The sequence below is a fragment of the Loa loa genome (assembly GCF_000183805.2).
Source record: "Loa loa unplaced genomic scaffold supercont3.61, whole genome shotgun sequence".
Classification (NCBI taxonomy): domain Eukaryota; kingdom Metazoa; phylum Nematoda; class Chromadorea; order Rhabditida; family Onchocercidae; genus Loa; species Loa loa.
Genome location: NW_018108241.1, coordinates 109609 through 128723, shown reverse-complemented (window position 1 = coordinate 128723; position 19115 = coordinate 109609). Strand labels below are relative to the sequence as shown.

The following is a 19115-nucleotide window of genomic DNA, read 5'->3' as shown; positions in this document are numbered from 1 at the left end:
TGTGTGTGTGTGTGTGTGTGTGTGTGTGTGTGTGTGTGTGTGTGTGTGTGTGTGTATGTGTATGTGTATGTATATGTATGTGTCTGAGTCTGTCTGTGTGCATATAGATGTGTGATGTGTGTATAGGAACTTCGAAAATGTTATTATCAAAATTGCTGACTCTTTCTCGATATTCCCAACCTAGCATCCTCACTCAATACTATACGAAAAGGGTAGATTAGTTGACATAACTTTCTCGACCCTTATATTTCCCATTGTCCCATAGGGTTTAAGTGTGACCAGCTGGATTGCTTGCTACTGTGCAAGTAGATATTTTCCTTGCCTTTCCCACAAAGGCTTATCGAGAAAATCCTAAATCTCCAAGAACAGCTTATTAGAGAAAGCCTTTTAAAAGCGGTTAAGTGGGAGACAGGAAACAGATTGTTAACTTTATTTGAGGACATTTCAGGATGTGAAAGTAATGACATTTTGCTGAAGTTAATTTTATCTCGATGCCTACCTATATCTATCAGAAAGCAAGCCTATGCAGTATAAATGAGGCAAACTCACTTATAACCCTCTGATGCTCCTTTTCTTGGTTTTATTCCACTAAAATGAGACAATTTTCGTCCCGATTCAACTAACCATCCATTCAAAACCAATCGGTATGCTCATTCTCTCTCTTTCTCTCCCTTTTTTTCTCTCTCTCTCTCTCTCTCTCTTTCTCTCTCTCCTTTGAATGAATTCACAGTTCTTCCATTTTAAAGCTTTTCTAAATTTTTTCTTCTTGCACCATTCTTGATAGATTCTTCAGGAAAATTTTCATATCCAAATTTCACGAATTTATTTGGTTGTTTTATTAAGTATAGGATATTTGCGCAGATGATAATACTAAAATCATTTGAAACCGTCCAGGATAGATGAAGCTAAAATAATTATTCACTTATGAAAGACAATTTGATTTCATAAATGCTGCTTTCAGTTCATGCCTGTTTACTTAAATGATTTTTTAACCAAATCATCGTGTTTTTGAATTAAGAAGTTCTAAAATTGGCTTCCTTTCCGAGCGATTCATACTATTTACATAGCTATTATTTACATTTTTCACATTTTAAAATTGGAAATGTCAATAAAGGGAAGTTACTTCACTGGTTTTTGAACAAATTTATGAAAATGTGTGTTAACATCGTCCTCATATTTTTCTTACCATAAAACTTTTTATTATTCTGAATGATATTCGACGACTTCTTGCGTTTCAGTCTAATGCCGACTCACTCACTTGTGTATCTTAATAGTATTTCATACCAACAAGTTTCTGGAAGTGTTTCGATGATATCTTTTGAAACATAAATGTCTTTAGAAATGGTTGGAGGATTCTGATAATTGGTCTTCAGAGTTTTTAGTGAATTGAGAATTTCTTTTATCGGATTATTTAGTCACGAAATGATGATTATTTGTTTAAAATGCATGAAGGAAGGCTCAAAAAGCTAATATAAATTTAATGAATGATCATTAGGTGGGACATTATTCTGAATGTGAACCAGTAATAATCCATCAGAAAATTCTAACTGCAACGCATTTCGTAACAGTAAGTATGCTTGGACTGCGTGTTTTTATCAGCAGTACATTTATGCTTGTGTAATTTTTCATCTTTTGATAAGTGTAATCATTATCAATCTATAGTGATAATAGATAGCGAAAAAAGTACGAAAATATCTTACTACATAAAATGAATCATTTAAGAAAACTTTCTCAAAATTTCTTTTTTGAAAGATTGAATTTTGTCTTAAAATTGAAACTCGACAACTGTTAAGAAGCATCAAGAAAAAGCAAGGATAATCTTTTTTTTTTTGGAATGTGAAGAGATTCCTTGAAAGCATTTCCGCTTCCTTTCTTTACCTTCCAGAAAAGCAGGAAAACAAACAGCATGCTGTCAGGTACTTGGCATTTCTTTTTTCTTTAATCATTCAAGATTCCCAAAACAAAAATTCTCTTCTCATGCCTTGCAAAATGAACTTTTATTTTAAAATATTTCTAGATTAGTTCTTAAACCTAAACTTCCTTTACTGCGTTTTTCTGAGAGAATTTCAGTCTAAATTTTATCTTATTCAGAGAGTTAAAAGAATCTTTCAGGCTATTTTTCTGAATTTGTGATGCGGAAATCTCTGATAATTTATCAATCTTGCGAAAAAATCCATCAAAGTTTTTTTTTTTTTTTTTAAATTCATTAGAGTTTTCTACAAAGAGGAGGAACAGACGAGCAAGCGATCGTAGCAGCAGTTTAAACTCTAGTGATTCGGTGAAAACAGCTACAACTTTCTTTTCTAGCTTTCTTAGATTAACAAAAATGTTTTATTGAATAAAAACATTTTCAGTTTTTATCAAGAAAAATGTAAAGCCAAATACAATAAAAAATATTTGAAGTGGAAATGTATTAGTAAAAAGAAAAAGTTATTTTATAAAAATATCAAAAATATCCTCAACTCTTCAAAACATGTTTTTTTTTTGTTGTTGTTGTTGTTGTTGAGAAATGCACTTGTGAATGTTGTATTATTTTCAAAACTTTTTCACTAGTCAAATAAGATGAGAAGTTCACACATAGAACGGAAAAAAAACCTTTCTTGTAAATTTACCACTGAAAATGACAAATTTATGATTTTTAAAGAAGTTAGAATGACTATTAGCTTTTTATTCAAAAATTAAAAGAAAAATTTTCAACCAAAACAAATGGAATTGCAAAGCTTTCACACTTGTTTAATATTTAATACCGCTAATGATTTGATCAAAATGATTCAAATATATTAAAAAGAATTAGTACAAATTATATGACAAAAAAAGTAGTAAAGAAGCGTAGTTGGAATCTCTCCAACAGACAGATGAATAAATTGGAAACATTCCGATAACCATCAAGATCATTACGTCTGTCAAAACGAGGATTGATCATTTTTGTTTTTGTTTTTGTATTTTGTTTTTTTTTCTTTCTTTGCTCAGATTCATTGATCTGAAGCTTATAGCTTTATAACATTTTTGCTAGCAAATAACAATTAGTATTAATTTTTACACTTTTAATCAGTAATTCTATTTTATCATAACTACTTGTCTATTAGTATTATTGTTATTATTGTTATGCTAACGATCAAAAACTTTAAGAGAAACTATGAAACCTGATAGGAAAAAATAAGACTGAAGAAGAAAGAAGACAACAGTTTTTTTCTCTTCCTCCATTATGTTTTGTTTTTAAACTGTTAATTTTAATTCCGCTTAATTTTGTTGCAGAGCATTTTTTTAATGATTTAGTCCATATATCACAAATGACTGGATGCATTTGTGATATATCACTAATTACCTCATGATGAATAGTTGTGGGAATTAATTAAGATAGGGTGGATTTCAACACCCGGTAGATAAGCTATTGATATACAAGTTCTATTGAGAACTTTTTCAAATGAGAATTTTTGAAGATCTCGAAAATTGAAATTCTCACTAAATTGAGTTTGCAATATATATTCATGTTGCAGATGTTGTCGTTTAATATTAACAATCTACAAATTTTAGGCTTCCGAACTTTAATATCGCCATTACTCCTCTCAGTAACAAACTGGAATTTGATCCGCATGATCATCAATTAGCCTGAAGCGCTTTTATGATGAAGAGCGCATCGAGCGTGATGGTTCTTTTAAAATGCTAATCTATCGGAAGTCATTAACAGTGCGGCATGAAATTACACGTCCTACTGCAGCAGTACTGTTTATGTTAATTATGGCATTAGCAGTGACTGATGTTTCATGGGCCAGGAAGCAAAAACGAAAGCCTTGGTAAGCATTTTGAAATATGTGCGACTAATTAAGTTTGGGTCTCTGAAAATAAAGCTAATAGCTACTCAGAAGTAGTCCACTGATTAGCTGCAACATTTCTGATCTTTTTTGCCGAATTCAACTGATAAATTGAATTAATTTGAATTATTTTGTTATTATTTTTAAGCAAACGAATGGCCTTCAATAGACACACAACAAATTATCGCTCCTGGCGGGAACAGATGACCGTTTGTGAATTACTTGATAACTATGACCCTACCGTGCGACCTTCCGGAAGAATGCCCACTAATGACCAAAGTAAGCTCTTTATATTTGAAATGTAGTTTGCTGTATTATTACAACTTTCTGTAATTGTCGGTGCTGAAAAACTCGACAGAATACAGAAAAAATTAAGATGAATTTCAGAGGGACCAGTAATTGTGTGGACGAGTTTAGAAATCCGTTCTATTAGCGCAATTAGCGAACGAAATATGGTAATCCTTCCCTTCCATTATCTTCATTCAAATTGCTTAAAACTTCGAAACTAGCATTATAACATGAGCATTTTTAAAGACTTTTCGTCTTTCAATCGATCTATGCTTGACGAAATATATTATATTTTAATATTTTCTAGTACATATTTCAAAATATTTGAAGGTTTGGAAATCTTTTTCTGGCGGTAATGTGCAAACCATTTAGTCGAAGATTTTAGTCACTATAAATTAACCAAACCTTCTATTTCTCTGTTCATACAAAAAGGATCTCACAGGAATTTGTTGCACAATTTCGCTTCCAACAAGAATGGTTTGATGATCGACTCCGGTTCACAGATCATAGTGATTTCCGTAACTTCGACTTTATTCATGTTGCTCGTGATCAAGTACTTTGGACTCCAGATACGTTCTTCCAAAATGAGCGAAACGGATGGTACCATATGTTGGATCAGGTTAATTGATAAATTGCCAACTTATTTCCTGACTTATTTTTGCTCGTCTTTATCTTTTACTAATAAATTTAGTTTTGAATGCAAATTGCCTCGTATTATGTCGTGTTCCATTTCACCCAATGATATCATCTCTCTGTTGCTTGAAAAATTTATAAATGATATTATTTCCAGGAGAACAAATTTATCAAATTGCGCTCCGACGGGAAAGTCATTTATAATCGCAGGTTATCACATAATTTTTGAAAAGGCCCAGATATATGCAGTGCTTATTATCTCGCAGCAAAATATTGAAGATTGAAATTATTTGAAGAACGCAAGTGAATGAATTGTAGGTTAACGCTAATACTGGCATGTCAAATGAACCTGGTTCGATATCCCATGGATGTTCAAGAGTGCCTTATCGATTTTGCTAGTTGTAAGTATTTTAATTAACAAAAAAAGAACTAATAATAAGTTTGTTCATCTAATATTTAACTCTCATCTTATCAGTTTGGCAAAGGATACAGGTAAATATTTGTAGATGCTTATACATCAAATGACATTGTCTACAAATGGGATCGTGCAGCAATAAAAATTGATAAGGATGCTAATAATGCTTTACCGAATTTCCGAATCAGTGCCTTTGAAAATAAATCCTGTGATAGCACTACTAATACAGGTAATTCGTATTTCTTCCGTCATTATACATCTGTAAAATATAAACTGAATATCTGCCAGTAAGATGCTGAAAACATCGTAATAGGTACTGTAACCCAACAATTTCACTCCCTTTTATAGTACTTTCTCACTTAATACTTTATCAACAAATCTGTTTACATACTTAATTAACCTCCTTTACTTTCATAAAATGCTTCACTTCTACACCCTTAACAATTAACATTTACTTGTTTAAATTGTTGGTAATATACAAGCATGAAATAGTAAATATTTATCAAAACTGGCAGTATGCCCACTGAAAAAGGTTTGTGGCCAAGTTACTTACAAAGCTTCCAACCTTTTAACACAATTTCAATTTCAGGGACATACAGTTGTCTTCGGGTGGAGCTTAGGCTCAGTCGTGTTTTCTCATTCTTTCTTCTACAACTTTATATTCCATCAGCAATGTTGGTTGGAGTATCTTGGGTATCATACTGGATTGATTGGAAAAGCACCGCTGCGCGCGTACCACTTGCAATTGTCACCTTGCTGACCATGATCACCCAATCACATGGTCAGTTTGATTACTTCCCCTTTTTCTCATCATTTGCTACCTGATCTCAGTACCCCACATTCCCTTGTCGAGCTTATTTTTGACCAACAAAAGTACTTCTCACTGTTTCCTTCATACTTCTCACAATGCCTCTTTTCTTCCCAATGTTATACTATGTTTTCTGTTCCCTCGACAATTGCGCACAAGCATGTAAATGCGCATTTGCAATCGAGAAGCATTGGTGCGAGCGGGTAGTTCCACACAGTCAGAATAACACTGGATAGAATAAGAATAACGGTAATTTTTCCCATTTGAAATATTGAATAGTAAGACGAATTAATTAGTGATCGACTAATTAATTTACAAATAGAAAGACCGCTAGTAATGCCTGTTCTTTCCTACCAATATCCAGTGTAAAAATTGCGAAATATTGTTTTTTCCTAACTGTTGCATTTAACGTGGCTAGCCAGGAGTAAACTGCATTAGATTCATTATTTCTTTAAAGTCCAAGTACCAGATTCATATGACTTAAATATTTCCTTTCTATTATCCGATGCATCACTTAAATACTTCACTATAGAATGATAACTCCCAAAAAAAATCTGAAAACAAATGTTTTCAGGTTTTTCACATGATGTGCATGTTTTCTATTTTGGGTTGAAATTTATTTGATGAAAAGATTTTTTTTAATAAAATAGTTATTTCCTTTTGCTGCAGAAGGAATAATGCCAAGAATACTGAATTATTCACTCAAAAAGTCTTTCTCTGCATGCCTATTTTTGGCGATAGTTATTAGCCATAAAGCTTTTTCAAAAATTTCTCCACTAAAAGACCAGACTTTTCCAAGTCTCCAATAGTGGCAACAACACAAATCCATTTGAGTAAAAATTTAATTATATTATGTTGACAAGTCTAGTTACTAAAAGGAATCGCAGCTTAAACAAAATCCCTTTTAGATTTGTCATTTCCGTGATTTCAACAATGCATAGTTTGAAGTACTATTTCAACAATTTCGTTCCATTATTAAAAACAAATCAAAGGTTAATGTTGCTGCGCAGTGCCACCTGTCTAACTCAAAAAAATATAACTGAAAAATTAAAGCACTCCTTTTAAGAATAATAAACTCTCTGCGTTTGAATCTTTCTATTAAATAGTAGTCGCAGTGAAATATCGAAAGATAAACAAAAAGTTCGCTACCTTCCCACCAAGGAAATAATCGTATTGACCCTACTTATTCAAACAATACGCAAAGGCTCATAATTGGCTCATAATTATAAACATAAGGAGAAATACCAAAACTGGTATCTGAGCAAATTAATACTTGAATGTTGGATTAAACAGTGCAGTTTTAATCTGCTAGAAATCGAGTTATCAAAAGAAAACATTTGTTATTATTATTGTTATTATTTTTTTTTTTTCAGCAATTAATTCGAATCTACCTCCCGTGAGTTACACGAAGGCCATTGATATATGGATCGGAGCTTGTGTCGGTTCGTGTTGTAATTTTTAGTCTTTTCATTTCAAATTTATGAAATAGATTAGTACTCAAAGTCAGCAACACTAATTCAGTTATGATGAAATTTCAGTGTTTATATTTGCATCATTGATCGAATATGCAGTTGTGAATTATGTGGGAATTTTCGATGAACATCGGTATCAAATTTACGTAATTTGAAATATTTTAAAATATCATTTCATAATTTTTTGTCCAAAACAATGAAAATCGCAGCGATTTTTTTGTCTCATACGCTTTAAGGTAACACGAATAATTTTGTTCAGAACATTCCATTATTACTTTCTGTCCTTTATTTATACCGAAAACCATAGCAGAAATTTTTCCGGAAAGAAAGTGGAAAACCAGAATTTCATCTTGAAATTAAAGTAAAGCAGAAAAAGATGAAATTTCAAAAATGTAGGTATCAATAAAAAACAAATGTTTAGAAGTAGGGAAAGATATTTTCTTTCCATTTCTGTTTTTTATTTCTTTCCCTTTTCATGTGCTATTCTATCCTTTCAGAGAATTTCATTTGACCGATTTTAATACCGAAAATTATGATAATTAGACAATGATAGAAATAAAAGAATAACAGCATTGAATTTTAAGACGAAATATAACCAGTGTTCCGATTCCATTTTTCAAAATATTATCAGCTTTCTTCGATGTTAAACAACCAATATTTATCAATATTTACAATCTTTTCGATCATTTGTCAGTAACCAGCCATTTCTGCATGATTTTAAACATTTTGGATTTAATTTAATTTATCATCTTCCAGAGAAGTACGAACGGTGACATCCAATCAAACACGTCTCACTAATGTTATCGAAAATGGCCTTTTGTTCAGCCCCGTCGAATGTGTTACTACTTCATCGACATCCTGTTTAAACAGCCCCGAAAAGAAGGTTATTACCTTTTGTACACTCACCAATTCTTCAACACATAGTGAATAATCATTAGAATTATTCCTTCTCTTTCCTACTTACAACAAATGCTTCATTTCCAATTAATGAAAAAGAAAACATGCATTTCTAGAGCTTATTACGACACAGGCAAAAGCAAAATTTTGAAGAAAAGAAACATGAATTGATCAACTTCAATTCATCATATATAATGCACAATCCGGATCCTATTTGGACATTTCAGGTTTGTTCTCCATCTATTCCTGCACATTTTCGAGCAAAATTTTTACAGGCAACAAATAGCAGCATATGGAGCTAAAAGTATCAGTATATGGAGCTCCAGAAACTTCAGAGAAGATGGTATCTCCTGAATGCACATTTTTTTAGGACGTATCAGATTTAATATACATTGGACAAAGGAAACGCGTTGAATTTGTACGATGGTGCACTTTATTATCATCACGTGAACGAGCAGAAAGAATCGATATAATGGCCAGGTGCTACGCCTCATTCACTTCATGATTGATAGTTTGTTAAGTTTTTAACAGTTAATTCAAGCTCTGATGAGAGAGATGAATTTTAAGCATAGATTTAGTAGAAGGTAAGGGTAGATAGATAGTGGTGATAGCTGTTATCATTTAGGTACAGATCATGTAATCATCGTTCCACACAGTTTCAATAAATTATTACTTTGCTGTACTTGCATGAATAATTGTTTTCAGTCTTTGTAATCTTCAGATATAGACCATTTTTTTAGCAATATAACATCAACGTTGGCTATAAAAAAGAACTTCAATTTATTTCCTTTCAGGCTAATTTGTCCTGTAGCATTTATCCTGTTCAACTTTGCATACTGGAGCATATATTTGGGTGAAATGGAGGAGTGAAGAAGTGCGTAAAAGTCCTCATTGCCAACTTAGATATCATTCATCCGAATAAAATGAAGTATTCTAGCTTTAAAAGATTCCAAACTATGGTGTTTTTAAATATAAAAATCTCATTTCTCATAACAATAACGGAAGGGTTCACAATAAGCGGTACAAATGCGCGTTGAGAGGAATTCGGCGTAAACTTCTTAAGGAAAGCTTCAAGATTAGCACTGATCATTTACTTTAATGTATCTATAATTAGATAATCTACGTAATGTAGATTAAAGAATGTAAGTGAAAAGCAGTACCAAGAACAGTGAATCGCAGAAATTTCGTAGTAAGCGTAAAAGCTTGTATTTTTTATTGGAGATATTTTTTTATGATAAATGGCAGGCTTCTGTAGTTATGAGCTCAACTGCTATGAATATTGTGATAAGTAAGCAGCCATTTTTCAATCACAGGATCGTTGAGAAAAGTTGTGATTCTACATTATGATGACAGGGACATGTTGCGCCATCAAACGGAGTGTCGACAGCAATATGCGTTTGAGCAACATCGATTGCAATGTTTGTTTGCAGTGAACCGATGCATCAATATCTGATCACTTTTAGACAGGGAAGTCTACAAATGTGGAAAAAGATAAGATAAATTGCAGTCGTCGATCTGTCTCGAAGGCAAACCTGATTGAAAGGCTCTGAATCTGATCTAATGACATATTAAACCCGCTTTCGTTGATGGGTGAATCGCCTTGCGCTCAAATGTGCTGCCATAGTTGAGGCATTTAGAAATAATTCATTTTTCAATGTGAATAATAATTCCTGTTTCCATAGTTTCTTCAAATCAGTTACTTGAAAAAAGAAAGGAATGATGGATCTCCGGAAGATATTCCGCAAGTGGTTTGTTTATTCGATAGACAAATTAGGTCATTTTGCCATAAAGTAATCGTTGTAAGAGATTTTAACATCTTTCTTGAAAAGTAATCCATTTTCGATTTTAAAATTTCTTGTCTTTGAATTACTGGAAAAGCATCCAGGAAATCCTTCAGGTGCATATAACCGAATTCAAGGAAATCCGGTATCATTGAGTCTCCGGTATGAACTCACCGATTTCTAAATTCCTTGAATTATATGCACTTGAGTTATCTGGGTTCCTTTTAACAATTTAAAATAAGCAGTTTTAAAACTTAAGGTGGGTTATTGAAAAAATTGTCATAGTGAAGTGGAATGATTAATTATGAAACACTTAACATTTTGCAAGAAATGCTGCGTTGATTTGACTATCGCGAGTATAAATACCTGTTGTAGTAGCATTCATCCAAAAGAAATGGAAATGATTCTTATGTTTAGAGTATTGTTTTGACAACTACTCAATCGTCCTCTCTTCGTCGTTCAATTTTTTTCCAGAATTTCTTCCTTCTCTCTTATCGGGTAAGATCATCATTTCGTAACATCTGAAGTATTTTTTTGTTGAGTTTTGCATATCGTGATCTGTAGCATATTTTCAAATAATAAATGGATGAAAGATTGTTAAATTGCCGTAAGCATTGTAGCAAGCATAATCATGATCATGTTTTTATGACACATTTATTTAAAAATAGCTCCATTTTTTTGTTATCAATAATTATTTATTAGTCGGTGGCCATTATCAAAGTGATGATCGATTTCAAAGTCATCACGTACCTTGGAAAAATACATGCTTAATGAAGAGAAATTCTCCAGATGAAGCCTGCATATGTCATCATTACAATATTATCATTATTGAGTTTGAAGTAATACAAATATAAATAAGCAAATATTCTGGTACGAAACAAGACTTATTCAACATTTACATATAATTTTTTCATATAAGATAAGCGCAGGTTTATTTATTCATTTATTTATTTACTTATCCATTTGTTTGTCAATTAACTTATTTATTTAATTACCTATTTATTTATTCATAACTTTGTTTGCTTGTTTGCTTATTTATTTATTTATTTACTTGCTGACCTACTTATTTGCATATTTATTTACATTTTTATTTGCTTATTTATTTACATACATGTATTTAATTGCATGTATGCTTATCTATGCCTTGTCAATGCAAACACAGGAAAAAAAAATTATTATTTCATAGATCTCTTGTATTTTGCCTTTTTATCATTTTTTCGTCGCATTCAAAGTGGCATTTGAAAAATTTCCGTTTCTTTTCTTTCATCGCTGTCAACGACAAAAGTAGTTGACAGATAACAGAAGAATTTGTTGAAAATGGATGTGATCGACTGCTAATCTGTTCACATAATCTTTATTAGAACTATGCATATCGTAATATGTATACTTCAGATTGCACTCAAGTTTCATTTAAAAAAAGTTGTTATTCGAAGGTGTTCCATAACTATTACTTTAATTTGCAATGAATTTAAAGTTGAAAGACCGAATTGATGGATGATACAGATCCTGTGAAATCATAAATTTAATTTTTAAGATATTGTATTAAACCTGTGCAAAAAGGAGGAAAGATTAAGGAATAAATTAGTGTGGGCAGGTTATTATTAAGTATTACTAGTTTAATGTTTAATTTGATTCGGAATAATTTGATTTCTCACCTTTAAGGAATCTCAGAGCTGTTTGGCAAAAGTTAAAAAGTAATTTTGGGTCTACAAGAAAGTGATGTGAGGTCACTTTATTGATTATTAGTAATTTGTTAATTATCCGAATTTATTTTCTGCTTTCTTTATGTTAGTATCCCGTTGTATATTAATTTACTGACTCTTCCAATGCTCTTAGAAAAGAATTCAGATAACAATAACAAGGTGCCAATTCTTTCTGCTTTCAGCAGTAAGATCGCTTGCTTGTGCAAAATAGCGCCAATAACTAAGAGATAAGTTATTCGAAGTTCTTTTCTGAGAGAGTTCCAGAAACTGAGTCATTCATTCTGATCTGTATTTCCCGGTTTCTACTACCATATTGATTTTAGATAACTGTGCGATTTCAATATCGTAGATATCAATAATAAAATGAAATAACATAAATTTAAAAGCGATTAAACCAGAATTGAAGTAACAGGAGAAAAGAAAGGGACGATTGAAATAAAAGCGCATGGCTATTACAATAATTTGTGAAGTTGTATTACCACTAATTACTCTCTCTCTCTCTCTCTCCTCCTATGAACTAATCAAATAGCCTGCCATTTAGTCTTATGGGATTTTTTTGACTTTCCCAGTCCTTTTTTTTGGAAATCTAATTTGTCATGTTAGTGGGTCATATTAGTGGGACGACAGGCACTGAAAATCAGGAAAGTATTCTGTGTACAATCTCTTTTCTTCCAGATCTGCTAATTTTTCGATGGGAACAAGGAATGAGATCAATCGATATCAGATCACTTCAATCAAGGAACCAACCATTAAATGAGTGAGAAAGATGTGAGTGAAGTAGAAAATTTTGCAATGAAAATTGGACCTTTCTTGTCATCTATTTTCACGTTTCTTTTTCTTTCGTATAACTGAGATCCTCCGATGATAAAGTAGATCCGATCCACTCATCTTCAGTTCCATCATTTCGAGTGTTTTTTTATAAATTTGGCATCAGTGAATTGTAGAAGCATTGGAAATACGGTAGCAGTGCTGTTTTGGAACCTAAACTAAAACCCGAGAAATTTGTTGTCCTTTAATTCCCACATTTTTTACATCTCTTGATTTTCTTTTCCATCACGTCCACTCCTCACATTGGTTAAACAAAAGGACAATCATCAGAGATATTTAAAATTTTTCTTTAGACCGTGTACAAAGTTATCCAGTTACAAAATAAATTTGTATCTCGCTAATTTGGACAGGCTTAAGTGTTCGAGCACATAATGAATAGGAAGAAGAAGAAGCAGAATAGTGTGTATATAATGTCCGGAAAGATTGTGATGTGGGAAATGATGTATATCGGAATACTCTGCCAACAAGACAATACTGTGTACTCATGTCTTATTGCTAGAAAAAAAAAACCAATATGACTCATCTTATGAATGATGATGGCAGAACGGTGCGAAACCATCTGCGCCACTGGCAGCTCTTCAAGTACTGTTTGTTTGTAACAGCAAGACATACATTTATTGCAAGGAGAGAAATGAGAGAAATGAACTGTGCGTGAATCATCCAATGATTATCAAATGAGGCAATAGATATCACGATATCACTTTGATTATTTCATTAAAAGTAGTCGGCACCAGGAGCTAGTAACAGTAACCTTAAGTTGAAGAAGGCGCAATGGACGTCATTCTGTGTTGCTGACTCTCTTGTCATTGTCACTGCTCATCGTTGCAGCTTAGTAGTGGTGACAGTAATAGACGGTCCTGATCAAAATAGACCATGATAAGGGCCACTCAATCAGTTCAATAAAAGGAGGCTGAATAGTCCAGCAAACTCATCCAACAACAGGCAAAACTCAGGAGCAAATTTGCAAACTGTCAATTCTCCAATTTGTCTAAATTATGTTATTTTTATCTGTAGTTAAAATGAAAGGCCAAAGTTATGATGTAATTTCCGAAATACCTTGGGATTAACAAAGTTCTCAACTGATAATAAATATCTGTTTATCACAGAGATATCTTTACCATAGAGCATCGTTAATGAAAATACTACTTTTCACATATTCGTTTCAAATATGAATTTTATAAATTCATTAAAACTTCTCATGGCAGTCAACTTACACATATGCATTGTTCTTCAAATAAGCTTATTTCTTCTAATTTGAATTAGTTTTTGTTTTTTGAGTGCTGTTTTCTATTCCATTTTTCCACTCTTCATTTTAAATTGCCATTATGGTTTGATTATTTGGCGTGTTTTCATGTGTTGAAACAACCTGGGACCTTTCTAATAATCAGATATGAAGGTGGAATGATTGGTTGATAAAGTAAAGAACTGTTGTTCCCAACAGTATTGCTTATACATACTTTGTCATTCTCAAACACGAATAATTTGGCATGAATCCTTTATACAAACTATAAAAGAGAGAAAACTAGTTCTTTGTCAGTGAAATTTTTTAGTAAAAAGTTATATTTTTGTTTTTGTTAGAAGTTGCTTATTCTTGCTAGATATTAAAAAGTGCAGCCTGTCTTCTGTTTCAATCATGGAATTTTATTCAAAAGATTAGCATACTTCTAGGCTAAGGTTAATTGAGAAATATCAATAATGACATCATGTTTGGGATTAGATTAGACTGCTTCATTCTTCATTGATCAATTACAGCACAAAACGTAGTATTTAGTAAGTAAAGTTCATTGACAAGTGACAGCAGTTGTATCGGTGATGTATGATAAGATGAAACAGGATAATCAAATAGTTAAGGGCGGAGGGGAGAGAACAATAAAGAACGCTTGATTTGAAGATTGAAGATTCATGAGTTGGAAGACAATACGAAATGATGATAATAGCAGAAACTGAAGAGGAAGAACAATCAAGTTAGTGAATTTTATTGCCCAAAAGTGGTGTAAAAGAGGGGAAAAGACAAATAAAGTGATGGGTAAAAAGGAAAGGCGGAGAGATCGACCCTGTTCATTATTTAATTTCTCCTACAATTTAAGGAGTGTAAACATGCTATCCAGATATTTGTCAAGCGAAAGTAATTTACTTCATTTGTTCCTTTGCTTTTACTCTTTTGTTGTTTAGTTACTTCCTTTTTTTTAAAGAGAGGGAAAAAAACTATTCAAAATTTCGTCATCTCAACTCTTTGGCATTTCTTATTTTGCATTTCATCAAAAGATGTGGAATCGCGTAACTTTGCATGTCATGTGCTTCGTAAGGATTGTGTTAATTTTCCGCATTCTTCAACAATAATTCTTCCACACTTGGATCAAGTTTCGTCAATAGCATCTATTGATGAAATGCACAGTTTATTATTTTGAGTTCAGCCCTACCTGAATTGACTTTTATTTTTAATCATTTTAATTAATGAGACTCATTAATTAATAAAATAGATAAGATGCGAGTTCTCTTGCAGTCACCATCTTAGTTTTTCTCGTCACAACGTTATGTTAACTGTTTTGAAGACTTCATCCCATACTTTCTTTGTATTACAGTGTCAAGTGTTGTTAGCAAAGAACTCTCACAAAAATTATGCCTTTAAGTCAAAAGTTTAAATAATCTTTGTCAAAGGAAAGAATCCAAAACTTTAAAATAAAAAACTTTAACAGTAGTAGTTGCAATTTCGGAATTACAAAATTGTCAGACAGTATCAGTTGCAAGAATAGCAACAACAACGACAGTGACAACAACAAGAAAAAAAAATTGACAACAAAAACAATCTGATGAAGCTAACAGAAACAATAATAAGAAATGGGTGGAATCGTTTTGGAAGCCATCAATAGTTTTTGGGAACATTTTTTTTACGAAACAAATAAGAAAATAAGGGGAATTGATATCCTATCCGAAATCAGTAAAATGCAGAATTTTCATATGAAGGCGACGACTGATGTTTTACTTTTTTTCCGAAGACGAAACATAGGTCATGTTTGATTAATACTTTGTATTAATCGTTTGAATGAATATCCGGTTTAATTCTACTTTCATTACGGAAGCAGTATTTTTTACTTTTCAAAACAAGTAATTTCTTTCTTCACTCATCCTTTCTTTCCTTTTGCATTCCTGCCCAAAATAAAAGATATTTTAATTGATGAAAACCTTTTTACTTAAATAATGCTTTCCGTAGTATCCGATAAACCACCCTAGAGTTTGAACAGATCTAACTCTAAACTGTCTTTTTATTTGTATGATAAGTTTGTTTTGTTGTGAGCAAGTATGGCAATACCACTTAGCATTTCCACAGAATTTTCAAAATCATCAGCGCTGAATAAATTATTGTCACGAGTATCATCCAACTGTATTTTTCTCTCATATGGCAATATGAAGGTGTTCAAAACGCTTTTAACAAGAATCGTTGTAATTTCGAAATTTGTAAATTTAGATCCTAAATTGGGTGTACTTGAAACCAGATAATCTTAACTTCTTCAGAATTTATAAGGAATACTTATCAAGACTATATCATAAAGCATTTCACACAGAAAAACATTTTCACTTGAGACATTCATAATCTAAAAATTGAAAAAAAAAATGTCTTATTTTCCAAAATCCTGCCTAAAACGAAGCTGAAGGCGTGACAAATAATCAGAAGTGCTAAGAAGTTAATTTTGAAATTGTGGTAGCCTAAATTCAGCTTTACTGTATTTCTAAAATATTTCGAGAATGTTCGAAATTTCCAAAAAAGAAGTTATGAATGTGGAATGTGGAAATAAAGTTATAAATTCATGAGAGACAACAATCCAATTCTTGATTCCATACTTTTGAAATTTCATTGCAATGTCAACCCACAGTTTTTGTTTTGTTTTTTGTTTTTGTTTTTGTTTTTTTTTCATTTTTTTTCATCTTTTTTTCTTAAAGAACCTACTGGAAACAATTTCTGAAAACTGAGGCTTGTGAGATGCAACTTCTCGGGTCACGAGGTAGTGTAGCATATTGATATTTAAAGCTCCTTGAAGAAAAGTTGCAGAAGAATGAAAAGGAGGAGCTGGACGGGTTTTTGTTATTGTAAGTTAGAAAACCAACTCGATAAGTTTAGCAAGATGTTGTCTTGAGGAACAAAGGATTGAATCGGTGGTGTAATTTATTTGCAGAATCTTCGTCCGGAATGAATGGATATAAAAGGTAATGCATCGAATCGATTCAAACAGGTTTTTGCAATTCTTGATGAAAGAGCAACATTACATAAATTATCGGTGGTATATTAATGCTTTAAGAAATTGCTTCTTTTATTTTGCAGTTCAAAGCAAAAACTTCAATATGTTATTTGCACCTTCTTAACTCTCATGTTTTAAGACTTTCTGAATAAATTATCTTCTTCTTCTAGTCAGTTTTTTGAATAACAATTCTAAATGATATATTTCGTCTATTCAGAGCGATTAAAAGGTTCTCTCATTAATGTTGAGGAAATGAAAAGTATGTATGACATTAATTTCTGTCTGATAAATTCTCAGGTGGAAATTAATGTTATGCATGTGATCGAGTCGGGGAAAGAATTCTTAAATGGACAGTTTCCAGCCTTTACTTCATACTTCCCCAATTATTCCCACCACTATCTAGAACATTTGGAATACTGCTGAAATGTTCGGTAGTTTTAATTCACGAGAATCACCTATCACTGATAAGCATCGCAGAATGATAGCGATGTAAAAATTCGCAAACTGAGATTGCTCTGCACGATACTTACTGTGTAGCTCTTGTGTACCGTAACTTTCTGAATTGTTATTAAATTCATTTTTTAAGCGGCATCTATAGACAGGTGAGTTATAAGCCTGCAATTATGCGTATGCCAATATGTACGGATCAGCTGGACTGCCCTCTGTTCTAAGTCTTATTACTACTTGACATCTCTACTTTAGCGAAATAAGTGGTAATATAACAATAAGGACATGAAATTCTTTTGCAATATTCAAAATACATTACAACGCTTTCTCCTGATGTTATTTAAATTGGATGACGCGTCACTTTCTATCCAGAGCCTTAGTGCTTCGCTTCTTTTTTAAAATTCTTCAAGATATCTATCTCTTATCTAACTCTTTACCGATTAGTACTCTGAACAAACAGATACTTATGCTGTCCTTTCACATATTTTTATATGTTTTTCAAAATCATTCTTTCTTCATGCTTTTATTAGAATTTTTATAGAATTTTACAAAACTTTTAGAATAAGTTGCTTGCACTTAATTATTCCAAAAATTCTTATGGCAATTCCTTTGCCCAACACTCTTGCAGTATATCTGGAAAGAACTCTATTTTCCTTAATTCAATTGAATTGAAAATTGAAAAATTCAATTGAAGCATGAATCAGTTTTAAGTGCTTTTAAATATTTTTAAGTTTTTCTCGATGTTCTATTCAGATTCTCTGAAAACAATCCGGTGTCACCAAATCACCCTTCAAAGTTTAAATATATCCGTATTATTCATTGCAAAACGTGTCAAATGTGTGGATGTGCCTGAATTTGAAATTTCGAAAACCCTCGTTTTTCAATAATTTTGAGAGTTATTTCAGGAAATTTATATTGAAAGTGTTTATAGTTCAGATAATTTTGTCCAATATTTTTATTCATTTCAGACAAATGCAACTATATAACGACTTAAAAAGAAAAAAAAAAACTGTCCCATTCCCTCTGCTTAATTCATTGGGAAATGAGGAGAAGAGAAAACAAATTTTTGTCAACTGAGCTGTTAAAGAGGTTAATTTGGATAAAAAATTTTTCACTAATAATTATTCCGGTCCTTTCTCTCATGATGTCACCTTTCCACTTTTCAAAAGCTTTATGCTATTCGAATTTATTTTCAATACCAACTTTTAACAACGTTCATTATTGCTATTTTTCACTATCGCAGATAGAAGATCAATACCTCTCGAATATCTTGCAAATAATATCCATTTCGTCTAATTCAACTATAGGTCTCATCTGCTATATATAACTTGACTTATAGCTCTCCAAGAGGAAGCATCTTTTTGTTTACTGCTATTCATTACTTTAGAGATGGCAGCAGTAAGAATTACTTCAGAAGTAATTCATATCTCCTTGGTATCTGTAATGAAATCACGAATATTTTAAATTTTGCGACAAACTATCAACAAAATTGTTAATTGTTTTTTTGTTTGAAAATTGCAAAGCAAAATTGTTTTGCAATTTTCAAACAAAAAATACATTCAAAAAAGCGGTATACAACAAAAGTTCTTGAACGGGCTGAGAAGTGATTATCGGCATTAGTTACCAAAGTTCATCCTAAGATATACAGCGCAACTTTGTATTCACAAATCAGCATAAGTAGTGTATTCTTAATTGAACGCTTCAATTAATTGAAGTTGATGTCTTCAGGGGTAAGGCTTCGTTCTTCCTGCCCTTCATATATTACCGATTTATAACGCTACGTTATGTGTCGCGCA

General features: G+C 32.1%; 2 protein-coding genes across 2 annotated transcripts; one reads left to right on the top strand and one right to left on the bottom strand.

Annotated features, from left to right (window-relative positions):
• Positions 1-3660: 3660 nt before the first annotated feature.
• LOAG_05864 (hypothetical protein) lies at positions 3661-9795 on the top strand (the record flags this gene model as incomplete). The annotated part of the gene is made up of 15 exons (XM_020446993.1): positions 3661-3794; positions 3961-4091; positions 4200-4267; positions 4543-4719; positions 4891-4943; positions 5052-5134; positions 5240-5377; positions 5738-5929; positions 7330-7398; positions 7495-7561; positions 8185-8311; positions 8442-8552; positions 8696-8805; positions 9120-9199; positions 9639-9795. The coding sequence occupies 14 exons, from the start codon at positions 3661-3663 to the stop codon at positions 9193-9195; spliced, it is 1536 nt and encodes a 511-aa protein (XP_020302731.1). The 3' UTR covers positions 9196-9199; positions 9639-9795.
• Positions 9796-17271: 7476 nt separating this feature from the next.
• On the bottom strand, positions 17272-18633 carry LOAG_05863 (hypothetical protein; the record flags this gene model as incomplete). The annotated part of the gene is made up of 3 exons (XM_003141400.1): positions 17272-17487; positions 17874-17952; positions 18578-18633. 3 exons carry the CDS (start codon positions 18631-18633, stop codon positions 17272-17274), a joined length of 351 nt encoding a protein of 116 aa, XP_003141448.1.
• Between the last annotated feature and the right edge of the window lie 482 nt (positions 18634-19115).